The sequence below is a fragment of the Rhipicephalus sanguineus genome, chromosome 1, assembly GCF_013339695.2.
Source record: "Rhipicephalus sanguineus isolate Rsan-2018 chromosome 1, BIME_Rsan_1.4, whole genome shotgun sequence".
NCBI classification, from domain to species: domain Eukaryota; kingdom Metazoa; phylum Arthropoda; class Arachnida; order Ixodida; family Ixodidae; genus Rhipicephalus; species Rhipicephalus sanguineus.
In genome coordinates, this window is record NC_051176.1 from 318,372,758 (window position 1) to 318,397,154 (window position 24,397).

Genomic DNA, 24,397 nt, shown 5'->3' on the forward strand with positions numbered 1-24,397 from the left:
TTTGTGGCTTGCGCGTTCTTTGCTGTAAGCATTTCCTATGGCTCCAGGAAGCATGATGCACGCACCAAGGTTCATGTATTCTCGCTAAACAATTTGATATCGCCTTTTGATGTGGACATCTTTCGGTTTCGGTTTCTGGGAGCCGAGGTTGGGCAGTGACGTAGAAGTGTAGGAGGCGTGGTCACGTGACCACACAAGGCTGTGACCAGTGCCTCCTCTATAACTTTCAGTGCCTGGTTGAACACCCTCCTGCGGCCGTCGGCGCTTTCGTTTCTCCCGCTCGCCGCCACTGCGTGGTGGCGCTGTGCAAACAGGGTCGGGTGCTCTGCCGGTAGTGCTGGTGCGGGCGCGGCCTGGAGCGCTTGTTTGCCTTGTTGTGCCTTGACACGTTGAATGCGGTGGAAGTTTTTTTTTTATCCTTTGTCGTGAGCACGTAGCTTGCATGACTTGCGATGTTGTACTGCTGCGTGCCGCTGTGCAAGTCGAACGAAAAAAAGAAAGTGCCTGGACTATCTTTCCATGAAGTTCCTGCTGCCGCCGACGTACGAGAGAAGTGGTTGGCCGCTATTCGGCGGGACGGCTGGTCGCCAAATGCAACGTCCTGTTACACGAAGGTATGTAGCCGTCATTTTCGCGTCGAAGACTTTCTTGAAGGAAAGAGACGACGGTTGAAGAAAGGTGCAGTGCCTTCAGTTTTTGAAGATTACCCCAAACACTTGCAGCCAAAAGGAAGCGCTGAACGAAGCACAGCAAGCATTGAAAAGCGAGCTTGTGCTCCGTTGAGACTGGGGAGCGGTCATGCGACAAGCGGCGCTACTGGGCTGTTGCCACCTGCAGCACCCAGACCACCAGAACCTGAATGGGAGGAACCAGAGCCCATGGACACCGCCGATAGTGTCAGCCAAACCGATCAGCGCAATGATGTTACGCATGATAAGGAAGGTGCACTCAAGCCTCGTGCATGTGACCGAGGTATTCAGGTCGACAGCAGGCAAGTGTCAAGTTTGCTGACCACAGAAAAAGCCAAATGGAAAAGAAAAGAAAAGGACCTGAGGAACCAGGCACTTAGGTTGCAACGGACTGTGGAAAAGTACAAATTGGAGCTAAGAAAGCTGCAAGAAGATTCCTTGGCGTCAGATATCTCGTATATCAGACAAAGGGCCACAGAGCAACAGCCTGCAGCATTGTTTTTGCTAGACCAAATCACAAATTTTAAGAAAAAAAGGCCAACCTGGTCTGAAGAGACAACTCGTCGGTGCGTGGTCCTTCGACATTTGTCAACAAAAGCATACGAGCACATGCGACGTGAAACGCTTCTAAAACTTCCAAGTCGAACAACCCTGACGAATTACATTGGCACTACCAGTGGTGAGACAGGCTTCAGCAAACTGGTTGAAACCAGGTTAGCTACAGAAGCTAAAAACTTGGACAAGCCTCAGTCAAGGGTCTGCTCTCTCATCGCTGACGAAATGAGGATAAAAGAAAAGTTACAGTACCACAAGCAAAGGGATTGCTTTGTTGGGCACGTAGATGTTGATCTAGAACAAAACAGCAGCAGCCCTGTTTTAGCCAATTCACTTCTTTGTTTCGTGATTAGTGGCATGAGCACAGCATTCCGAATACCAGTGGCTTACTACTTTACGAAGGGACTTACCGGCGACCAACTTCATAAATTGATTGTTTTTGTAATGAAGAAAGTGGAAGCATGTGGATTTAAGATTGTGCGGCTAGTGACCGACAATCACAAAGTTAATGTGAATGCCATCAAACTTCTCGGGAATGGATTGGTAACCTACAAGACTGAACATCCCTGTGACCCAGACAGACTCCTTTTCATGAGTTTCGACCCGTGTCATGTGTTAAAGAACGTCCGGTCACAACTGTTGTCGCATGATATTGGGCCAAAATGTGAAATTTCTGCTTCCTTCATCAAGGACCTGTACGAGATGCAGAAAGGTTTAACTGTAAAACCTGTCCGATATTTGAGCCGGAAGCATGTTTTCCCTAATAATATAGAAAAAATGAACGTTGGAAGAGCTGTTCAGCTCCTCTCCCCAAGCGTGACGGCTGCTTTAGAGTACTTGAAAGGTCAAGCTGGGCATACATGCTCCAAATCATTTTCCCATGCAGGCCCAACCATTACCTTCATGAAGAATTTTTACCGCTGGTTTGTACTGCACGACACAAGCAATACTGTGCAGCACATATATCAGAATTTTGCTGATGCTCGACACTATGACGACGTTGAAGATCCTAGGCTCAAATGGCTTGAAGTCACCTTTCCATTGTATTTGGATGGGCTGAAGAAGAGGTGCAACCATCCACGAGAATTTCTTACGAAGGAGACGTACGAGGCTGTTCTCGTCACCACTTACTCTACAGTGGCATGTAGTATAAGATACCTGCTCACAGATGAGAGCTTCTTCTTTGTTCTTACACGCCGGTTCAACAGTGACCCAATAGAGTCATTGTTTGGAACATTGAGGATGTCATCAGGCACAAATGACACGCTGGATGTTCGTGCTGCACTTTCGGGTCTCGAAAAAATCCTGAAGACCGGAATCGCTGCGGCTAGTGCAGCATCAAATGTTGCTCATGCTGAGAGTTCAACATCAGTGCCCCTACCTGCCGGTGCTTCAAGTTCGCAACCGTCGTGTACTTTGTCCGTGCCGCTTCCTTCTACTGCAAACACAGATGTGCAAACACCACCTTCTATGAAAAAGGCAGTTGTGGTGTTGCAAAGGCTAACCGCTTCTGTGTTGCCTCAGTACCTGCCATCTCTTCAAATATCGGCCACAGCATATGTAGGGGGCTACATTGCCCGTGTGGTGAGTGAAAAAGTGAACTGTGAAAACTGTGTCTCTGTGTGTTCGAAGCCAGCCAGCAACCAGCCGCTCCTGCAGCTGACACGCCACCAGGACCGAGGTGGTTTGCTGTATCCATCTGACCAGCTCCTTTTTGTCCTTGACACTTTGCGAGCTTTTGCAGACGGTGCGCTCAAAGACAACCCGACTTTGGCAAAGCCACTCAGTACCTTGACAAAGTACACAATTCCAGCCCTCTGTGCATCAAGGCTCCTTAAATGCCACAGTGATGGCAGCTATGACCACAGGGTGCGACTCATGAACATCATATGTATTTACTTCCTCAGGCCACTCCTCTCGAACTATGCATTTAATGTGACTGACAAGCAGGATGCTTGCAAATATTTCGCGAGGAAGCCACTTTCAAGGAAGTATGTAAGGATTTGAGAAAGGTTGTGTCCTTGTGTATTATGTGATATTTTATTTTGTCAACAAATATTTTCATTGCAAGCCATTTTATGCAGCGCTGTGATAAATATTCTCTTATGCAATTTATGATATTTTTTTCTTGTCAGCAAATGTTTTAACCTTAGGCTATTGTATGCATGGCTCTGAAAAATAGTTTTGTGCAATTTATGATCTTTTTTCTTGTCAGCAAATGTCTCACTCTTAGGCCAATGTATGCATGGCTGTGAAATATTGTTTCCTTGTGCAGTTAACGTTTCTTTAATTGCCACCAAATGTTTCACTATTATGCCAATGGATGTAAGGGTGTGAAAATCATTGTGTGTGTAATTTTATATTTATTTTTTTTGTGCGCAAATGTTTTAATAGCGGGGCAGCATATGTACGGCTGCGAGAAAGGTTGCTTTCTTCCAATAAATTTTTTTTTTCCTTGTCACCTGGTGATTTAATCCTAGGCAGCAGGTTGGACCCTGGACAGAGAAACAGCACGCCTTTTTCTTAATGTTGGGTTAATATTTCACGAGATATATTGAATTGGGACAGCAAATTGGTTCAGTTGGATTTGGTTAATGGTGGAACGTAGACTGATTTTGAATCGGGTTTTGTATAAACTTGCTCCGCGGCCGAGCGCCAAGTCAGCGACTGCGGGTTTTGCCAAGTCTTGTGTTTGTTGCGAGCGAGCTCAAGAGCTTAGCGATCGAGTAGGCCTTGCTTCTACCGATCATTGTCAGCATCTCAAGAAACCCTGAAGTCGAAAAAATCGCGACACGAAACTAGCAGCCGCACCTGCGCAACTGATGCGCGGGCAGCGAGCGAAAGCGGCGAAAGAACGCGAAACCCTGTTTGGGTGGCGGCGCCTGGCGGTGAACCGTTGTACTCGCGCCGACGGTCGCGCCTTTTGTTCTCCTCCCCGTCCACCAGGCACTGAAAGTTATAGAGGAGGCACTGCTGTGACGCACTTAGCCAGGAAGTTATCGAAACTCGGCGAGTGATGTAGCAACCGATGCTTCGCCGGTACTGTAGTGAACTAAAATATATTCTAGTTCACTACAGCCGGTACGTGCGTTGCGGAAGTGGCGGAGGTCCGGAGGACACTCACGTTAATACAGCAGATTTGGTGTGACGTCACTACAACTTTCGTTGCCCATCCTACAGATCTACGTCAGTGTTGGCGCGCTAGCGATGGGTTTCGATCGGGAGAATGGGCCTTTAGGTACACTTTGGAAGTGAATTAAAATATATTTTAAATGTTTGCTGTACCCGACCCTTCGTGTGGAATGTCCTTGCATACAGAGGAAACCCACAACAGGCTTGTTATAGCCTCGAAATTTGATGGCACCACCCCTTTATGTATATTAGAGTTTCTGTGCATTGTACATGCATATTTTCACTTGTACTATGCAAAACCTTTCGTGGTCTATGTTCATTGAGCTATCACCCATATGTCCTTGTTGCTTTCCATGTAACAGGGAGGCTCGGATTCTCCTCAAGTGGCAAACATCACTTTTCTCCCAAGCCTGCCCTCATCTCAGAGATGAAATAAAAATTGAATTCAATCGGGAGAGTTGGCTGATATGTACATAAAAATTGCAGTGCACATGGTAGTGATGTTTTTGTTCGTGAGAGTATATAAAGTCTTCCAATTAACTTAGAATTATTGCAGCAAAATTTGCTTGTTATAAATAGAGACCGGATTATAGGCAAATGCCTATTTTGTTCCTTGCGCTCCTATCACGCCATCTTGATATATGACCACAAATTAGAGGTTAAGAAGGGCTTTTATAGCATTTTTATAGTGCCTATAAATGCCTATTTTTGGCGTTGGTGCCTAAATGCTAATAAATGCCTATAAATGCCTATTTTCAAAATTAATGAGAACTAACAGAATTTCAAAATTGGCACTTATATGAGCACTATTTAGCCTCAAGTTTCGCTCCCAGGTGCAGTTTCAGCCCGTTATTCATGTTACAGCGCAACAATGACTGTTCGGAACTCTGTGGGGTTCAACCTAATCCTCTAGTTCAACCATGCATCTCCGGAAACAACCGCTAGCAGCAGTGAAGTGGGACACACAGGTGAGCATTCGCCGCCGTGCTGATACAGCGCGAGAAATTGGCGAATGCAAGACCGCGGAGGGCCGTCAGCGAAGAGCAAATAAAAAAAGAAAAATGTCATGTGCATGCGGCTTTTGCTTTGTTTATAACTTACTTGTAAGGCGTTCACTGCAATAGCGTGGAAAAAATTTTTTTTCAGGCGGAGGGGTGGGGTGTTCAACTACACTTTATGTATGTTTGCACGTGCATTTTATTGTGTTCATAACAATTGCACGGCTACGTTCAACTGTTGGCGCCGTTGTGCCATCTTAAGCAATGACATTTTTGTTTGCCTGCTGTAGACAGAGGTAGCGCACGTCTTCGTTTGAAATTATTTGCATTTATGTGAAAATTTATTGTGCCTATATTTACAATTTTGGAAGCTTAAAACGTTGTTTTGCCTGCCTATTTCTGGCGCCTAAAACGAGCTTTTTTACTGCCTAAAAATCCGGCCTCTAGTTATAAAATCATGCTAAATAAAGATTATAAAGTAGAATTTCATCATACCGAGGTTTGATGGTATTTCGATTTCCACATGACTACGGCAATGCCTTTGCGGGTAAGCATCGTAAAAGAACAAAGGCGAGACGGCGGCCACCAACAAATGCGCCGGGATGACTTATTGCTGACAAGGATATCACACTAAGCATCTTCAGCCACCTGCTCGACTACGCGTGTGGCGTAGCACTATTATAAGCATATTGCACGCTTTTAATCGGCGACAACTGAAGTGCTACATGTTGCGGTGGCGCACAACTTTGCCACCGCCGCATTGAGTGAGACCGCTTTCAAGTGCGCATTACTTTGTAGAAATGAAAGCAGCTTGCTGTGGTGCAGTTGTTGCAGTGCTCGGCTGCAGACCCGAAAGACACGGGTTCGATTGCGGCGATGGCGAAATGCTGGAGGCCTGCATACTTCGTTATGACGATCGTGATGGTGGTGCTGACAGGGCTCCTGTTGTTGGCACTCAACCGGCTCGGCTGGTAAGCCGCTACCTCTTCGTCGGTCCACAAGAAACCGAAGACCACCCAGAGGATTCCAGGACTATATATAATGTACATCCGTCAGCACGCTTAACACGAAAGCTCCGCATTGTGGCCTGGACTGGTTTCACCGATGCCAGCCGTGAAGTGTTGGGCATTGTTGCCGAGATAATACCTCGGTAGGCTTGGATAGTATGTTGGCATGTGTGGATGACATCTCGGCAACAGAACCCAAAGATACGCGGTGCTGGGGTCAATCAAACGGTTTCAGGCCACGCTGCGGAGTGTTTGTGTTAAGCGCGCCGACAGCTGTACTTTGATGTGAAACTTGACTGTTTTTGTAATTATTTGTGTGTAATATGTATGTATTTAGGGAGGGATAGATGTAGTGTTGAAGGTCGACACTAGGTGACTTCAGCTGTGTCCGTCTGTAATCAAGCGATGGCGCCACCTCTGACTGTATACAGTCGAACCCACTTATAACGATCCCACATATAACAATCTATCGATTATAACGACCATATTTGGGTGCGCTTACGATTTTCCAATGCTAACCATTGAAGCTGCGACCACATATAGCGAACATTTTAGACACGGTCGCGGTAAAAATATGGCGCATACGAAGCGAAAAAAGTTAAAACAGGCCTTCTAAAGCTTGAGAGGGGCGCGCGCTCGCGCGTGCCCCGCTCCAGTTTACTCGCGACTAAGATATCCTGATCGGCGAGCACCGCACGCAGATTTCGGACGCTGCGAGCGAGGTCGCTCACTTTCCAGCCATTTTTTCAGTGGCAGAATAGCAGTGAGGAAAAAAAAAAAATAGTAGGCAGCATGAAGCCTCGCGGTCAGCTTTCGGACGGTAACCTTTCCTGACGCCGTTCTCTGCAGCTACAACCGCCTGCGATGAACCAAACATGCCTTGGAATGCAAGAAGGCATAAATGCAAGAAGTGATAACCGCGATAACTTTCCATCGCAAAAAGGTTCACTGCGTCCCTAAACTCGTCGACGCCACAATGTGCCGCAAAAGGTCGTCCGTCTTTTCGGTAACTGCAGAGACCGGTCGATCGGTGATAATGATTTCCGCGCGATAGCGGCTTTGCCTTCGCGGATAAGCATCAGAAAAGAGCGAAGGCGAAGTGGCGGCCGTCGATGAACGTGCAGTTATGACTTATAGCCGACAACCTTATATCACAGTCATCTGCAGATATCAGCTCGGCTGCGCGTGTGGCGTACGCCGTACACTGTGCGGATTGACGGCGGTACAAGCGCCATGCTGCCGTTCGCAAATTCGCTGCTGCCGCGTCGTGCGAGACCGCTTTAAAGTCCGCGTCGCTTTGTACAAAAAAAGGAGCTCGCTGTTGTTGAGCAGCGCGGGCACCGAGAAACGTCGATGCATTGACAGTGAGAGTATTCGCAACTTCCACGTACCGTGGCGCCGCCGAGCAGTGGCCGCCGGAAGCTCTGTTGAGATTATTGAAATGTTGGACCTGCTTGAGTCAGCGAATGTTTCCACTTGTTTTGTCTCGTTTGGGGTCGTTTTGCGATGGTGTGCACGGTCTCGATACGTGACACTTTCGGTTCCTCAATGTGAACGGAAAATAAAACAAAAAGGCAACTGACTTTACTGCGGGCCTCGGTGCTCACAGCGTACAGCGGGAGGCAAAGCAAAAGCCTCCCCTTCAGATTAGCGCTTCGAAAAGCCGTGAGTGGTTAAGCGGGTTAAACTTCGCAAGCAAATAACCAAGGCCCATGAATGTATGCACAATCCCATTTTGTATTCGAGTATATGTCTACTACCTCATATCACCTTTCTCGCGCTTCGTTCCTCCGCTCGACGCACTCGCTGTGCAGACAGTACCCGAACTGATTAGGAATGCGTTCCACCTCTAGAATACAATGAAAAGTCCGGTTTCAAAGCGTCCATCGCACCATTCCACGTCTGAAGTGGCTGTGAAGTGCCTCTGTGACCTTCACATCTCTAACACTTTTTGTTCGGTATTACCTCCTGATGGCGCTGTTTTTTCGTCCCTGTCCCGTACGACGTTACTTATTGCACTTCTCATAAACACCGAAAGCGTAGGATGATAACAGGAATGTCACATCTTAAACGTGAAAATTGTATCTTGCCGTTGGTTTCATTCCCTGCTTGTCGACCTATTGTGGCATTCCGCTGTTTTCTTCTTTTTTCTCTTTTTATCAAGAAAGCGCAATAAAATCGTATTTCCGATAATCGCACATGCCTGAAGTGGTTCTTGTGCTTCGGCCTCGAAGGGCAGCACATTTTTTGTCGTTTACTTACATTACTTCGTGCTTTGAAGTGAGCTGAGCAAGCTACGTGGCAGAATGCAATGCAAGCAAAAATGAGATAAAGCACGTCTCCGAGAATGTCTCTGGTATTACTGAGAGATCTTTACTGAGTCTCCTACTACCATATTGTGCTAACAACACAGCGGGGGTTGCAACGCGCGCTATTAAGCGCCGTAATTCGCAACGCGACGAGTGTGTTTGCTTTATTTACAATTGTGTGCATATTTATCTTCATAATGAGGTTCCAATCACGTAGCCGACATTTCTTTTCTTATTATAATATGTTACCGCAACCCTGCTTTCACAAAAACATAAATCGGAGTGCAACCGAAGCGCAAAGAACTGAACACTTCGCCAAACGTGTACGTCCCTAAGCCGTCTGCAGTGGGCAGATAATCTTAACGACCGCCATGTTGGATGTACAGTCGCGCCGCCTATAGGCCGTGAAAGTTGCGAATACTGCGTGTTTGACTAGGTGACAACTCAAGTGCGCCGCACATCGCCGTGCAGGGCCGCGAGAGCATCGCGGAGACGTAGAGTGCGCGTTGCTTGCAAAATGTTTGTTTTCGCCGTGTTGAACGAACAGGCTACTCGCCGCACCCGTGCACGGTCCGGAGTGTAGCAGGCACGAAGAACGTACAAACGCACGCATACGCCATAAAGCAAGCGGCCCGGCAGTGAGTCCGCGAGCCAAGTAGGCGACGCGCTGCACGCAACTAGCCAGGGATGATCGGCTCCATGTGGGGCGGTACCGCGGTTCGTTGAAACGGTGTCAGTTCATTGCAAAGGCGGTTAATTCACTCGTGAGCACGCAGCAGGCGTCGCTTCACGACGCGAAACGGCTTGGCCTGTCACCGGAGGGGTTGTTAGCACTTTTAATAAAAGTGCAAAAAAAAAAAAAAAAAAAAACGGCTTGGCCGCTAAGCGCGCATTTTTAAGGGCGAGTCCATATACAACGAACTACTGATATAACGACTACTTTTCGCGACACTTTCGAGTTCGTTATAAACGGGTTTGACTGTATAGACGGTTTCAAGATTGCGATAGCAGGAGCACGTGGTGTACCGCAAGAAACTTCCGGTCACCTCATTTATTATTCTGCAACACCGAAGCGTAAAGCGTTTTTTTTAACATTTGTCAGAGTAAGGGAATACTCTTTTTCCAGTTTCACATAAAAGAAAGGCGCTTATAGTTAAACACTAACTCTTTTAGTGTTGTGTGTAGCTTAGAAGAATATTTAATTCAAATATTTTTCTAGACACAGGGAGAAAAGTGTTGAAACTCTACGGGCTACTCGCCAAGGCTTTTGTTCCCCGCCAATCCTGCTAGCCTACGCCAGCGCAGGAAACCGGAAGCGGTCCAGGGCCTGTGTTAGTAAACAGTGAAACCCTCTATAGCACACATGAGCACACGCTGGAATAAACGAGTCTTGCATGGCATGGGTTGAGTGCATTTGTTGTCCTCAGTCGCGCCGCATGCCGACACTACAAATTTCTTTGCAGGCATTGTGCACTCTCCCGGTAGCAGCATATTCGGTCCATTGTAAGGCAGTTTAATTCACTTCTAAGCACACAGTGGGTGTCACAAGAGCGGTTGTTGTTGTTGCATTGTAATTATACTGCGCGAAAAGAACGACTGGGCCTAATTTGAGCATGTTTCGAAGGGCGAGGCCATATACAACGAACTACCGATATAATGATCACTTTTAACGTGAGAGCGTTAAAGAGCTCGCTTTGCAGGAATTCAGGGGTCGGTGGGTGTCGGTGGCAGCGTCTTTGGTTGGGAGCAAAAAATCAGCGTTGTCTGTGAGCGAAAATTCAAGGTAGATGCATGCTGATATAGAAATAATAAAAAATCTTTGGTTTGAGTGCAACCGGGGATTCAAACCTGCAACCCCTCACTATGTGGCGTGACGCATTTAGCTGCTAGGCCACCACGCATACATCCTCTAGCATACTAACAGTGAGCTATTTATATACACCATTTAGCGTTGGTGGTACGTACACCTTGGAGGCTATCACCTGCGAGATGGCGCAAAGGGCCCATGAGGCGCGCTTTTAAACGGCATCGCCTCGCCGTGTGGCCGTGTTTTGCCGCACTGCATGCATAGATATTGTAGCCTGAGGGCGTCCGCACTTTGGCTTTCTTTGCGGCACAGTTTAGGTCTCCACTGAGAAGTGAAGCGAGGCTAGCGATTGGGAAGGCGATAAGAACACGGTCCGATTACGCTATCGCATTCTACTCTTGAAAGCTAAGCTCAAGCGTCCTCCAGTTTTTTGCAGCACTTTTGAGTGCGTTATGAAGGGGTTCCAGTGTAGTGTAGGAAAAGTGCCGATTTAGATTGTAACACATGAATTATACAACAGGAAACTTATAATCTATCAAAAAAAAAAAAAAAAGCGCCATCTACTGAGGTTTCACTGTTTTTATTTTCTTAAACATAAGTAGGTCAGGATGCTTCTACAAAGTGCCACATGCCAGAAGTGTCGTCTTTATTTGCACCACTGAAGCATAGCAGGTGCAGCAGTGTCTGGCACCGACTAAGCGCTCACAAGAAGTCAATATCAGGCACACTAAAGTGAAACAATAAATCAGTTTAGACTGATTTAGACAATTAAGAACTATGTAGACCCTAGCGGACACCGCCAATATCGATGACATCACAGCGAGTTGGTGTGAAAAGTTCAAGGCTACCCTAATTTTCTTTTTGCACATTTTCTCACTTACCAAGAGTCTTCTCACGGCAAGTATTGTGAAAGGGCAATTTAATAACAAAAGGTATATCACTGTTCCCTTTAGTGGCTGGGAATCATTTGTCAAAATACAGTGAACTGCCGATTTCTCGGACATGCTTGAAAATTCGGATACTTTCGCGGCGCTACCAGAAGCCCCATTTAATGCATAAAAATGTCTGAAATTTTGGATGCCGAAACTACTGTATATACTCGTGTAATGGCTGCACCCAGAACTTTGTTAGAGAATCCCCGCAAAAAATATGTTTAAAAAATACCCGTGTATTCGCTGCACCCTTAATTTTTGAGAAGGTTAGCCAGTATTACATGTTGTGTGGTGCGAGAATTCCGATGCTTTTTTTTTTTTTTCCAGGGGCAAAACATGGCAGCCGTGCCAAGTAGCAACAGCACAGCCTCCTCCGAGGTTCCCCAAACAACACCGACAGGACGGCTAAAGAGGGGGGCATGCCTTGTGGACGAGTGCCAAGATATTTTCGAAGCGTGGGGTGGAGTTTCCTTCACGATCGTTGAGAGAAGCTTCCAGGTCATGGGAATCTCGAACAATTTTGACGGGACACAGGACGACCTCGTCTAGGAGAGAGGCAAGTTTGAGGATGCGATGAGTGAGGAGGAGGACGAGAAATAACATTCTTGCAACCGAGTGAATGTGACAAAGTTTCTTTTTCGCTTCTCCCAGTACGAGCGAGTACTGCAGTTCAATAAAGGCAAGTAGCGCTGAAAACATCAACGAAAAAAGAAAGTTGTGTCGTCTTCTTTTTGCAATGACCGCACCTGCGATTTTCACCCCAAATCTCGGGGAAAAAACCTTCAGCCACTACGAGTATACAGTCGAACCCACTTATAACGATCCCACGTATAACGATCTATCGGTTATAACGACCAATTTGGGTGCACTTACGATTTTCTAATGCTAACCATTGAAGCTGCGTCCACATATAGCGAACATTTTTCAAAGCCACCTACTTTTACAACGAACACTTCAGACACGGTCGCGGTAAAAATATGGCGCATACGAAGCGAAAAAAAGTTAAAACAGGCCTTCTGAAGCGTGAGAGGGGCGCGTGCTCGCGTGTGCCCCACTCCAGTTTACTCGCGACTAAGATAACCCTGATCGGCGAGCACCGCACGCAGATTTCGGACGCTGCGAGTGAGGTCGCTCACTTTCCAGCCTTTTTCTTCAGTGGCAGAATGGCAGTGAGGAAAAAAAAAGAGGCAGCATGAAGCCTTGCGGTCAGCTTTCGCACGGGGACCTTTCCTGACGCCGTTCTCTGTAGCTACGACCGCCTACGATGAACCAAACAATGCCTTGGAACGCAAGAAGGCATAAATGCAAGAAGTGATAACCGCGATAACTTTCCATCGCATAAAGATTCACTGCGTCCCTAAACTCGTCCACACCACAATGTGCCGCAAAAGGTCGTCCGTCTTTTCGGTAACTGCAGAGACCGGTCGATCGGTGATAATGATTTCCGCGCGATAGCGGCTTTGCCTTCGCGGATAAGCATCAGAAAAGAGCGAAGGCGAAGTGGCGGCCGTCGATGAACGTGCAGTTATGACTTATAGCCGACAACCTTATACAGTCTACTCTCGTTACAACGGACCATCATAATCCGGCAAAATGAGTCCGTTTTATCCGAAGTCCGTAATATCCAAACTTCGCGGGGGGGGGGATTGCGTTACCGTGTGACGATCGCTCCGATTTCGCTCAGCAGCAGGCTAGTTCTGCTGGTGAACGCTGAGTGCATTAGCAGCAGGCTAGTTCTGCTGGTGAACGCTGAGTGCATTCGCCAGCATGTTTACAAAAGACTTAATCACTAGCAACGGTTATTAACAAAATTGCAGCGCAGTGCCGTTACAGTAGATGCAGGGACGCCATGTGGCTCCTGCTCAGCAATGAAGCTTAGCCCGATAATAAAACGTTTCTAGTAGGCTTTTTCATACGCTCCTTTTGATCGGCTTCGAATAAATTCTTATTTGTGAGGACGGGAAGGCATATCTGCTGAAGTGGGGACGCCTATTGCCGGGAGCGCAGCCCCCCCCCCCTTCCCCCTCCGTTCCAAGGATCGCCGGACGGCCCCAAGTTCATCTGAGAGTTCTGAACTGAGCAGCACCAAGGCACCTCTCGCATTAAAATTCTAATTTGACAGCAGAACTCACCTGCTCGGAGCACCGGAACGTCTTGCTTTCAAAACATAGGTCGCGATGTCTAACAACGTTACTGCAATGAGTGACGAACATCTAATACAAATCACAAACTTTTTATTTACAGTTACTTTGAAAAGAAATTAGTGATCAGCGATTGGCGAGCACCCTTAACGATGCTGTTATCACTTTGCGCCGCATTTCACTCAGCTGCAACACTTCAACACTGCGATGTCCGCCTGCTTCTCACCGTGAGCGACCGCGTTTACTATCTTGAGCTTGTCGGTCATCGATATTTGCTTCCGCTTTCTGGAGGCCATTACCTCAAAATTTGCGAACAGACAGAACAGTCAAGCACGGGAACACAACGACAAAATAGCGTCAACTAGCTACGTCCGTGCATAACCATAGTCGCCAACGTAAACGTGCTCTCAGACTGGCTTGGCTGGAGGCTTGGCTTGGCCGGAAGCCACCAACGTTGCCAGCTGCCATTTAAAATTACCGTGGCTTTAGCTCGCGGAGAGCGGCGTGGTGAAGTCTGTTATCAGCCCGCGTCAACATGGCAAAAGTCCGCTTTATGCAAAAAGTGCCGGTAATTTCGTCCACTGTAGCCGATAGTCCGTTGTATCGCGGTCCGTTAAAACCGAACTTCGCTCCATTAATTTAATACACAGACCAAACTTAGGCTGAATAATGGTCCGTTGTATCCGAAAGTCCGTTGAATGCGGGTCCGTTATAACGAGCGTAGACTGTATCACAGTCATCTGCAGATACCTGCTCAGTTGCGCGTGTGGCGTACGCCGTACACTGTGCGGATTGATGGCGGTACGAGCGCGCCATGCTGCCGTTCGCAAGTTCGCCGCCGCCGAAACCGCTTTAAAGTGCGCATCGCTTTGTAGAAACGAAAGTAGCTTGCTGTTGTTGAGCGGCGCGGGCACCGAAAAACATCGATGCACTGACAGCGAGCGTATACTGCGTGTTTGACTACGTGACAACTCAAGTGCGCCGCGCATCGTCGTGCAGGACCGCGACAGCATCGCGGAGACGTAGAGTGCGCGTTGCTTGCAAAATGCTTGTTTTCGCCGCGTGGAACGAACAGGCTACTCGCCGCACCCGTGCACGATCCGGAGTGAAGCTGGCACGAAGAACGTACAAACGCGCGCATACGGCATACAGCAAGCGGCCCGGCAGTGACTCCACGAGCCGAGTAGGCGACGCGCTGCACGCAACTAGCCAGGGACGATCAGCTCCACATGGCAGTACCGCGCTACGCTGAAACGGTGTCAGTTCATTGCAAAGGCAGGTAATTCACTCGTTAGCACGTAGCGGGCGTCGCTTCACGACGCGAAAATGCTTAGCTTGTCACCGGAGGGGTTGTTATAACACTAATAAAAGTGCACAGAAAAAAAAAACGGCTTGGCCGCTGAGTGCACTTTTTTAAATTCGAGTCCATATACAACGAACTACTGATATAGCGACCACTTTTCGCGACACTTTCGAGTTCGTTATAAGCGGGTTCGACTGTATACAGTATTCAGCGTCCAATTTTTTTTTACTTTCTGCTCAAAGTGCACGTTGCAAATGGCATTAATTGAAGCCACCACCGCCCGTGCCTCATGGATTATCTCGCAAGCTCGAACCAGCGCTTTTGCGATTCCATCAGCATGTGGCCCTGGCGGATTCCGAAAGCTATCTTTGCCACAATACCAAGGTGTTAGGGCATATCAAGAAACTGAAGGGGCCACTGAGACAGTGCAGTGGGGCGATGCATCTATGGATAAGCACTGGAAATGCACGGAGGTTACGGTGGCAGGCGGCAACCGCACCAGTGCAACTTAATCGCTGAGAACCCTATTATAAGCATCTTCAGTTAGCTACTCGGAAAAGCATGTGGCCTAGTGCAGTTGTGAGCGCACTGCATGCTTTTAATAGGCGACAACTTAAACACTACTGCCTCATTTTGAGAGACCACGAAGTGCGCCGCACAGATGCGTTACTTTCAGGACCGAAAGCAGCTTGCCATCACCATGCCCGTGTGCAGTCAGGAACTGAGTAGACATGATGAACAATGAAGGCAAATGCATGCATACGGCGAAAGCTGACTAGTAGGCCATGTGCTGCACACAACTAGGAAGGATCGGCTGGCCTCCCTGCAGCTACTGAACGTATGCACGAAGACCTGTGCGAACACCGAAATGCCTGATAAGTGTCCTGGTAGGTCTTGAAAGTTATTTTGGATGGGGCCGATTTGATTGCTTGAGCGAAATAAAGAAGCATGAATTCGTTTTTTTGGACAGCCCGGTTTTTCGTACGATTTTGCGGTCCCTAGGGAGTCGGAAAAATTGGATGTTGACTGTAGTTATCACAGCACATAACAGATAATGAATTAGTCTGTTTATTACCGACCAGTCTCAATTTCGGTCTGGAAAAGCTCTGAAAACAACAAGCCACCGGTGCAACTATCGCCATCTAGTGTAGGAATACAGCCATGACACACTTCCCGCACCGTCTCCTTGCATTTTTGGCCATCGTCGTTGTCATCATAGTCTGGTGGCAACAACTTTCTCGAGGCTTCCACACTTTCGGCATGGGCACGGACTCGCGAGCAGCCGCCTGCTGGCGCGACGACGCGATCAGTGCTAGATGCGCTTGGCCACAGTGATGACGTTGCGGATGTTGGGGGTCACCTTCAGGTCAACTTAGATAATTTCATTGTTGCGTTGTGCAGTGTACAGCATTGGATCTAGCACATGAACTTCCAAGTTCATATAAATTACCTTCCAAGCTATATTCACTGTTGAGATTTGGTAGACGATATGTGCAGGTTCACGGGAATCGAAATTTTGTGTCACTACCCCTTTAATTCAATTTGTAAGCTACTACAGTAGAACCCCACTGATACGTTTTTGAAGGGACCGTAGGAAATAAACGTAAGAGACGGGAAACGTAAGAGCCGAAAAACAGGAAAAACGGCAAAATATTTAGTGGTACAGAATTTTATTTCAATTCTTACGAGTAGCACGAAAATTGGCGCGCTCAGCCGCGATCTAGTCGATGGATAGAAACGCGGAGCTTAGGACGGCCTCATCCACAGAAATGTAATCAACGTATGTGATTTTTTTAACACCAACAGCTGTAGGCATGAGAGAACTAAGCACACGCAATCACGACCGGCGCGGCGAGTCCGACCGCGAACCGCACGCACGACCACGTGAGCTCCAACCAGCTCGAACTCCTCCTGTTCTCCGACAAATAACGATGATGATGAGTCTACGCCAACGCGATGGCAGAAGTGAATGCCAATCTCGAAGGCCTTGCTTTCGCAAGCAGTTACGTCATTCACGCCATGTTTGTGCAATACAAATCTCAGAGGCTATGCTTTTGTCAATAGCAGTGATGCTACCGAGGACTTCTGATTTGGAGCAACTTTTGGAGCAGCAAAATTTCCGTTTTGGAGCACTTTCGAGCAGCAAAATTTCCGTTTTGGAGCACTTTGGAGCAGCAAAATTTTCATCTTGGAGCACTTTGGAGCAGATAATTTTGCATCTGGGAGCACTTTGGGGTAGCGAATTTTACATCCTGGAGTGCAATAAAGAAGCATATTGCATTAACATTCAAGCACCTGAGTATTATTATGGGGCTTATGAAGCCTAGAAATATTTCGATTCATTGCAAATCTCATGGAAAAAAATCATCTCAGGAGCATAGGCGTGTGCACAGGGGGGGCAGGTGGGGGGCGGCCGCCCCCCCCCTAATTACCTAAGAGGGGGGGGGGGGGGCGCAAAATCTGCCCCCTACATTGACCCTTGCGATAGCAATTATATGGACACTCTCGGTTGATTTTTGCCGTTGCCTTTGCCGTAATTTTCCGTATAAAGTCCAAATTAATAACATCACCACGCACATTCTAGCCGCGGGTAAAAGGTCGCGAGCGCTGGCGACGAAAGCGGCTGAAGCGGAGATTAAACTAGCCGGCCGTCTGTCTCCGCCGCACGGACAGCGCATGAGATAACATCTTCCCGCGTGCGGGCCTGCCGTCGATTGCTTATCAAACCGAGAGGAAACGCCCCGCCCGTCTTTCGTAAGGAGCATGAAGGGACGCCAGGGGAGCGGAAGGGGGGGGGGGGACCGCATCGTTCGAAGGGCGCAGTCGCTTGCGCGCGCGCTATCTCGAGGCATCAGGAGACGGCTCGTAAACTTGCTGTGCTCTCAACGCTTACTTCGCGTTTACCGAACTCAGAGCAAGAAAACGCTTCGGTTCCTGGAGGGGCCATATTCCCTTAAACCAGCGTTTTGTTGAGTTACGCGAGATCGCGGATCCAAAAGAGTTAGCTGCTAGTCTTACTTCGCTTCACAATACAATTTTTTGGTATCACATTCATTGCTTCGCTCTCAAGCGAAACTGAGTTTTTTTAACCGTTAGCTATTGACCGCCGAAAGCGAGGGGCGGACGTGTAACATGGCGTAGCCGCTTCACTGTGGGTCGTCAGCGACGGGCCCGCTACTGACAGCTGCGCATTTGCGGCTGCTCCGACCAGGAGATATGATTTTACTAATGAGATGACATTTTTAAAAAAGCAAGCAAAAATTCGAATTGGAACCCTAGCACGTGAGCTCGAAAGGGCAGGGCCTTTTAGGGGGTATTTACCGCAGAGTGATTACAAACTCGGACGTGCTGGCGGAAGGAATTACGAAAAGGCTCTTCTGGATGAAGATCCATGGATAAAGTATATCTGAGGAAAAGTGTCAACGCGTTTCCACCGTTCGCGTGCTCTTCCATAAACGCGAAGCAAGGAAAATTCGATATTGTCCCATATATCTACTGCGAGCCATCCCAGATTTCATTCCGCGATGTCCGCAAACAGAAGTGACAGACATTTTAGCGGCACTCATGTAGTTATTACTGAACATTGCTTTCCTTACGTTCGCGTGCTCTTCCATAAACGCGAAGCAAGGAAAATTCGATATTGTCCCATATATCTACTGCGAGCGATCCCAGATTTCATTCCGCGATGTCCGCAAACAGAAGTGACAGACATTTTAGCGGCACTCATGTAGTTATTACTGAACATTGCTTTCCTTACGTGCCATGCGACGCTTGAAACGAGCTATCAGCAGCGTTTCTGGAACAGACGACGTCCGTCGATGAATCGCCGTCGCACTTTCTCGCTACCGATAGGCCTAGACGTCACGAGCCTCTGCGGAGAGCGCGTTTTGCTGTCGAGCCGACTTGCAGAACGGAAGCTGCGTCGGCACCGTGCATGGCATCGTGGCTTACTCGGCACGCGCGCGAGCGCTATTTATTCAGCGGAATAATTCTTGATCCATGAATGCGACTTTATTGGCAGCCCCAAGATCGAGCTGCACATGTTCTGACGCGCCGGCGGTGCGATTGCCGGTGATAGACGCCCCTACACCCGAGACTTTGGCGCAGTTTGGCGCAAATTTCGTCGATATTATCAGGATGGCGCAGTAAATACAATTTGGCGCACTTTGACGCAGTTGGCGCAGGAGTGGAATCACTGCAATAGTAAATGCCAATCTCGAAGGCCTTGCTTTCGCGAGAAGTTACGTCATAGACGCCATATTTGCAATTTGAATCTCGAAGGCCATGCTTTTGTTTGCATCTGTTAAAGATTCTGTTGCTTGCGCCTCTCATGCGGCTAATATTACGGTCAAACGAGGCCAAACTGCGTGAAAATGCACCATGGCCGCTCTCTTTGGTAGTCACTCAGTCGGCTCCGAGCGCACTTCGCGACGTATCATACGGGAACGGTCCGACAGTTACGACATAACAGCGGGGTTCCCAATACATTGTATCCTATGGGAGCTATGCCGGGACCGGCGGAAAACGACGTAACAGCCGGGAAAACGCAGCAGTGAGGAACGTAACAGCGGGGTTCTACTGTATTTGATATTCACGCACCCCTAATAAATGTACGCATGCACTGAGCGGCCCATGGTGGGGTCACCACCACACAGTGCTTACTGCAGATTTGGAGTGTCCTTTTTAGCACAGAGCAGGGGCGACGGTGCCGGAATTTTTTTACTGGGGAGGCAGGGAGGGTAGGTGGAAGGGGGCAGCTGGCCCGCCAGCGCCGCCCCTGGCACAGGGGTTACACAACTAGAGTATTTTACCAAATCACTGACGCTCATGCTTGAAGGATGAACTCACCTAAACTCACTATGAGTCAGACATAAAGTTCACCTGGCTTTTCAGCTCTTCCAGCTCCTTAATTAGTTGTCGTAAAAATAGGGACCTGCAAAGAAAACAAATAAAAAAGGGTTTCTCAGCCTCAACTATACCGCCAAACATTGTTCTGGGTTTTCACGGTGCTACAACTTGGCTGCATTCAAACAACCCAGAGCAAATTTGCTGCAAATAACTTTAAAAGCTACTCTCTCTTCTGTAACACTTCCTGCAGAGCCTGAATGTAACTATTCGAGTCTGTGGAACATCGGCAAGCAACCCAAGCTGGGGCTTATTACACACACAAGGTGTGTAGAAGAAACTTAAATGCTTTCACTATAGACGAGTTGCAAAAAACAGCGCCATCTGTACATATGTACAGGAAGCAGCCAACGGCCGCCATTGTGCATGAGCAGTCCCGTGCGTTTGGCTGGACATGCATACCACCTGGATCTCACAAAACGTTCGCATCCAAGTGAAACGTTTATCTCACGTTCATACTTCTTTTCACTCGCGCGAACGCCATGTTCTTGCGTGTTTTTTTATTTGTTTTCATGCACAATGGCGGCTTAGTTCAGTGTTGCCTGAACACTTTGGGGCTTTTTACAGTGTTGCTGGTATTTATGCAACTCGTCTATACCTTTCAGAGACTAGCTTGCAAAGATAATTATGCCTCTGACTGACCACAGAACTTCCCTTCCCTTGTCATCTGTTCTGACAGCCCAGCTTCTTGCAAATGGTTATGATTGCACCACCGGTAAAGCCAAAAAAATGCTCTTTGCCGGTTCAGCACAGATGTGGTGATAGGAGAATCTTGTGCAGTTGAGACAGAAGCATCCACTACCTTTAGCAAGCAATGAGCACTCCCTGTGTGCCATTGTCATTTTGCTGCTACGCACAGTGTCAATACAGGAATGTCACCAAACAATGCTAGGGCTATATTTATTCAAAGTACCATGAGGTAACATGACACTTTAAAAAAATCTTTTGTACTTCCACTATGAGTGCCCCTAAGAGAAGCAGACATGCCTGTAACAGACCACTGTTTGCCTCCTGTGTTGTTTTTCTCCTTTCCTTATATTTTGAGTGTGATAAAAGCAGCACAACATTTTAACTACTGTGTACCTGGACAAGGCAAAACACAGGAAACAAGTGCAACTAAATGTGGGAGCAATGCAAAGTTGCCTTTTCACCCTTCTCATTGTTCCATCACTGTCATCATCAATTCAGCTGCTCAACCTAACACACTGACACGCAACGGTCTGTAGTTTGCTGCCCCATCCAAGGCCGTGCTCTTGGAACATTATGTCTTCTTTATGGCATGTCTTGTCTTGGCGCAATTTATCAAACACCATGACAAACAATCAGAAATAATTTTTCTCAATACAAGGTTCTTAGCAACTGTGAAGACAAAAATTCAAGAGTTCTTAAGGACCTTCAAGGCTGTAATGAAGAATTTTCAAGGACTTGAAACTACATTTTTTGATATCACAGAAATACAACACCACCTCTTACAGCATTAAAGTTCATCTTATAGTGCACACAAGCAAGTGCAGGCACGTTTTTCACAATAAAAAGATAACTAGAAAGTTCTCCCAGCTTTTTTCTAAGCTCATTTTTTGCTTATTGCAGGTTTCATTGCTTGCATTATTATCTGCAGGTACCAGTATCCCTTTAAACTGATTCACATCACAATGTAGACGTGCACATGTGCATCAACATACACACAAGCAGTCTACGTAGGCTTACACGCAAAGAGGCCCATTTACAAACACTGGATTCAAGGTCCCAAAGCTTTCCCTTCAACATGTCATCCCATTTCTGCAAGCTAAGATTTTAGACTTCACAATGAAGTTTACATCACTTGTGGCTTCTGCTTACTCAGTGGAGTTGTCAGCATAAGCTGTTGCTTGCAGCCCCTTCTTCTATGCCTTGATATTGTGTATTTAGTCTTAAATTTGGCTTCCTTTTACACCTCTGTCTGCTTGATAATTGTTTCTTCTTATCTTTCAAGTGGGGCCAATAGCAATTATGTGTGGATGAGACAGATCTATGCAACTCCTTCGTTATTCCAATGTTTAGGTCACCACCAGCCCTGCTTACTGCATTACAAACAATTAAGACCTCCTTCGGGTTTTCAAAAGAGACCTAACAGTTGATGATGAAGCCCTTTTCAACTGTTGCCTGCCTGTAGCTCAAAACGAGAAGTTGGACAACCTGCCAACATTGCATATAACATGAGACAGCCTTCAACAGCTCGAGGCGGCAGAACTAGTCTAGGCTAAATGAGCTTGCGTTATTACCAGCCAGGCTGTAAATCTCTGGGCATCCATCGTCCACCCTTCCTAGCCCAGCTGCAAGAGCGAAGCCTGATGAGAGGGACAGTATGGGTAAATTAAGCTAGGTGGGTGTAACGAGTTGAGCCTGGTAGAAAAAGGGTAGCGATGTGGAGAAAGTGAAGCTGGGCAGGTGCACGATTGGCTGTGCCACTGAAAGGGGTTGACCAATGGTAGTGCACGTTCCAGCAGAGGTGGTGCTAGTGAGGGACGAGGAAGGGTGCATGCTTATGCACTGTTCAATCAGCCTTCGCAACGCAGCTGAAGCTGCACATAATTCTTCGAGAAGTTCTGTGTATTCACCAAGGACAGAATTGTGCTCATGCTCACGCATTCATCTAACTGCAATGAGTGTGTCTAAACATTCCCAAAGCACTATCTGGCTTTCAGGCCATTTGGCGGGGGTCGAGTGATGACAAGCTCCTCACTAAATGTAGGCTCTTTTCCAGAATTTTTTTAACTGTACTTATAAGGAAATGTTTGCACTCCATCCTAAAGGCAAATATATCTTTGGCACTCACCAGGCACGTAGGCAAGGGGGGGGGCCGGGGGGCCCGGGCCCCCCCCGAAATTCGTCCAGCCTTTTATATTCCCGGGCAACTTTTTTTTCTTTTTACCATGAAAAGACTTTCTTTCGAATAATTAAGCCTTGGGCCCCCCCCGAAAAAAAATCCTGGCTACGTGCCTGGCACTCACCCTCGCAGCTTTGACTACTCATTCAGCAGTGTGTCCAATGTCAATTTTCTCTGAGGATACATGGCTATCTGGGGCTACAAGGTGTATTTTGAGCATGCTGACAATTCCAGTGCAAGCTGACAACACTAAGCACTTCATGAATCTTGTGAGGTTTCTCACAGGACATTCCAGATCTCTTTTCAAAAAGTATGTCACTGAGTTATCCAGTTGGTATTCTAAGAGGAATGGTTTCAGAATCCTTGAGACGCCGAGAGCGAACTTCAGTTTGGCCAACAAAAGGGGGGCCCGGCAAAAGTCGAGAGCTACAAGGTTTTCAAGGGTTCTCAATGGGCATGTGCGAATAGTAAATTTTAGGCAAATAGTGATTTGGTCGAACAATTTCAAACTGAATTCATATAGTACATGTCACATGTTATAAAGAAAAAAGCATATTTGTCGTGACTCAAGAACCTGCACAATATTTTTTAAAATTGAAACAAGGAATGTGCAAATGTCATTCTTTCTGGTTCAAAGGGAAGTGGAAGCAACTCTGAATAGTAGCAGGATTTGACTTTCGGTAGAATGCAAGTGATAACCTGTAAGATATGTTACGTTTTAAAATTTACTACACTTCGAGCACATAAGCCAGTATAACGAGTTTTTAAACTTAAAAAATGATGAATCGATGTGGGGGTAATATGTTCATTTAACCTTGAAGTGGGGCTTCGCAACAGCGTAGATTTCCCCTGGATAGGTGTATTCATGGTACAGCACCCCTCCACTGCAGTGAAACCACCTTTACAGGGGGTTACATGTGGTTTATATATGTCTGTTCGTTCATTTCGAATATTTGCACATGCCTAGTTCTCAAGCATTTCAGTGAGTGCTACGAACCCTGAATCCACTCTTCTGCCTTCCTCTCTTGTAATGTTATGCCCATAACTTTCTGTTACATCACTCACTGTGTAGTCTTAGCTTCTTCTCGAGTTCCTTTGTTACACTCCAACTTCAGGGACAGCAGTAAGTTGCCAGTGATGATTTGGGAATGTCTGCTCGATCCTATCCTTATTCTTCAGTGAATTTACTTCACATGAGAAGCCTTCCCTGTTAGTACACTCACAGAAAAGAGTGACTAAAAAGGGTATCTTTTTGTCCCACAACAATAATCGTCATTTATTTTGCCTTCCTTTCCTTGCATCATCGCCGCGCGCCCGGCACTTTATGGTCACGAACGGCATGTGCGCTATCAGCGTGACATAGCATTCTTGGTAGGAAAGTGGCCGGCGCCGAGTTTTCAAGAAAAGGGAAATGCAAGCAAGCCAGATGACAATTATTGTTGTGGGACAAAAAGACGCCCTTTTTACTCAATCTATTCTGTGAGTAACGGCAGTCGCCGACGGATTTTTCGGACTCCAAAAATTCGGGCTTGATGGGTATTTCGGACTTCATAAATGCACCGTAAAGGTTCCCACAGACTAATGCATTTTCGTGACCGATTTTTTGGACAAATTTGTGCCCCAAAGTTCAACTTTTTGGACTAAATCGCTCGTTTCGAGCCATGCTGCTCAATTTTGAAAGCCGCCATGTTGGATTTTCCGCTGGCTTCATCAAGTTTGGCTTCCAGTGGCCTGTTGTGTAGCCTCCAAGACT

The 24,397-nt window shown here is 47.2% G+C and overlaps 2 protein-coding genes across 2 annotated transcripts in view; one reads left to right on the forward strand and one right to left on the reverse strand.

Annotated features, from left to right (window-relative positions):
- Window positions 1-24,397, reverse strand: part of LOC119379474 (WW domain-containing adapter protein with coiled-coil homolog) — a 467,389-nt gene that overhangs the window by 2,207 nt on the left and 440,785 nt on the right. Inside the window, exon 14 of the mRNA XM_037648773.2 lies at window positions 19,722-19,806. Within this exon, the coding sequence (XP_037504701.1) occupies window positions 19,731-19,806 (76 nt within the window). The 3' untranslated portion in view covers window positions 19,722-19,730. The remainder of the gene's footprint in view (window positions 1-19,721; window positions 19,807-24,397) is intronic.
- Window positions 463-3,697, forward strand: LOC119379473 (uncharacterized). Its single transcript, XM_049411994.1, has one exon. The coding sequence runs from the start codon at window positions 879-881 to the stop codon at window positions 3,249-3,251; it is 2,373 nt and encodes a 790-aa protein (XP_049267951.1). The 5' UTR covers window positions 463-878; the 3' UTR covers window positions 3,252-3,697.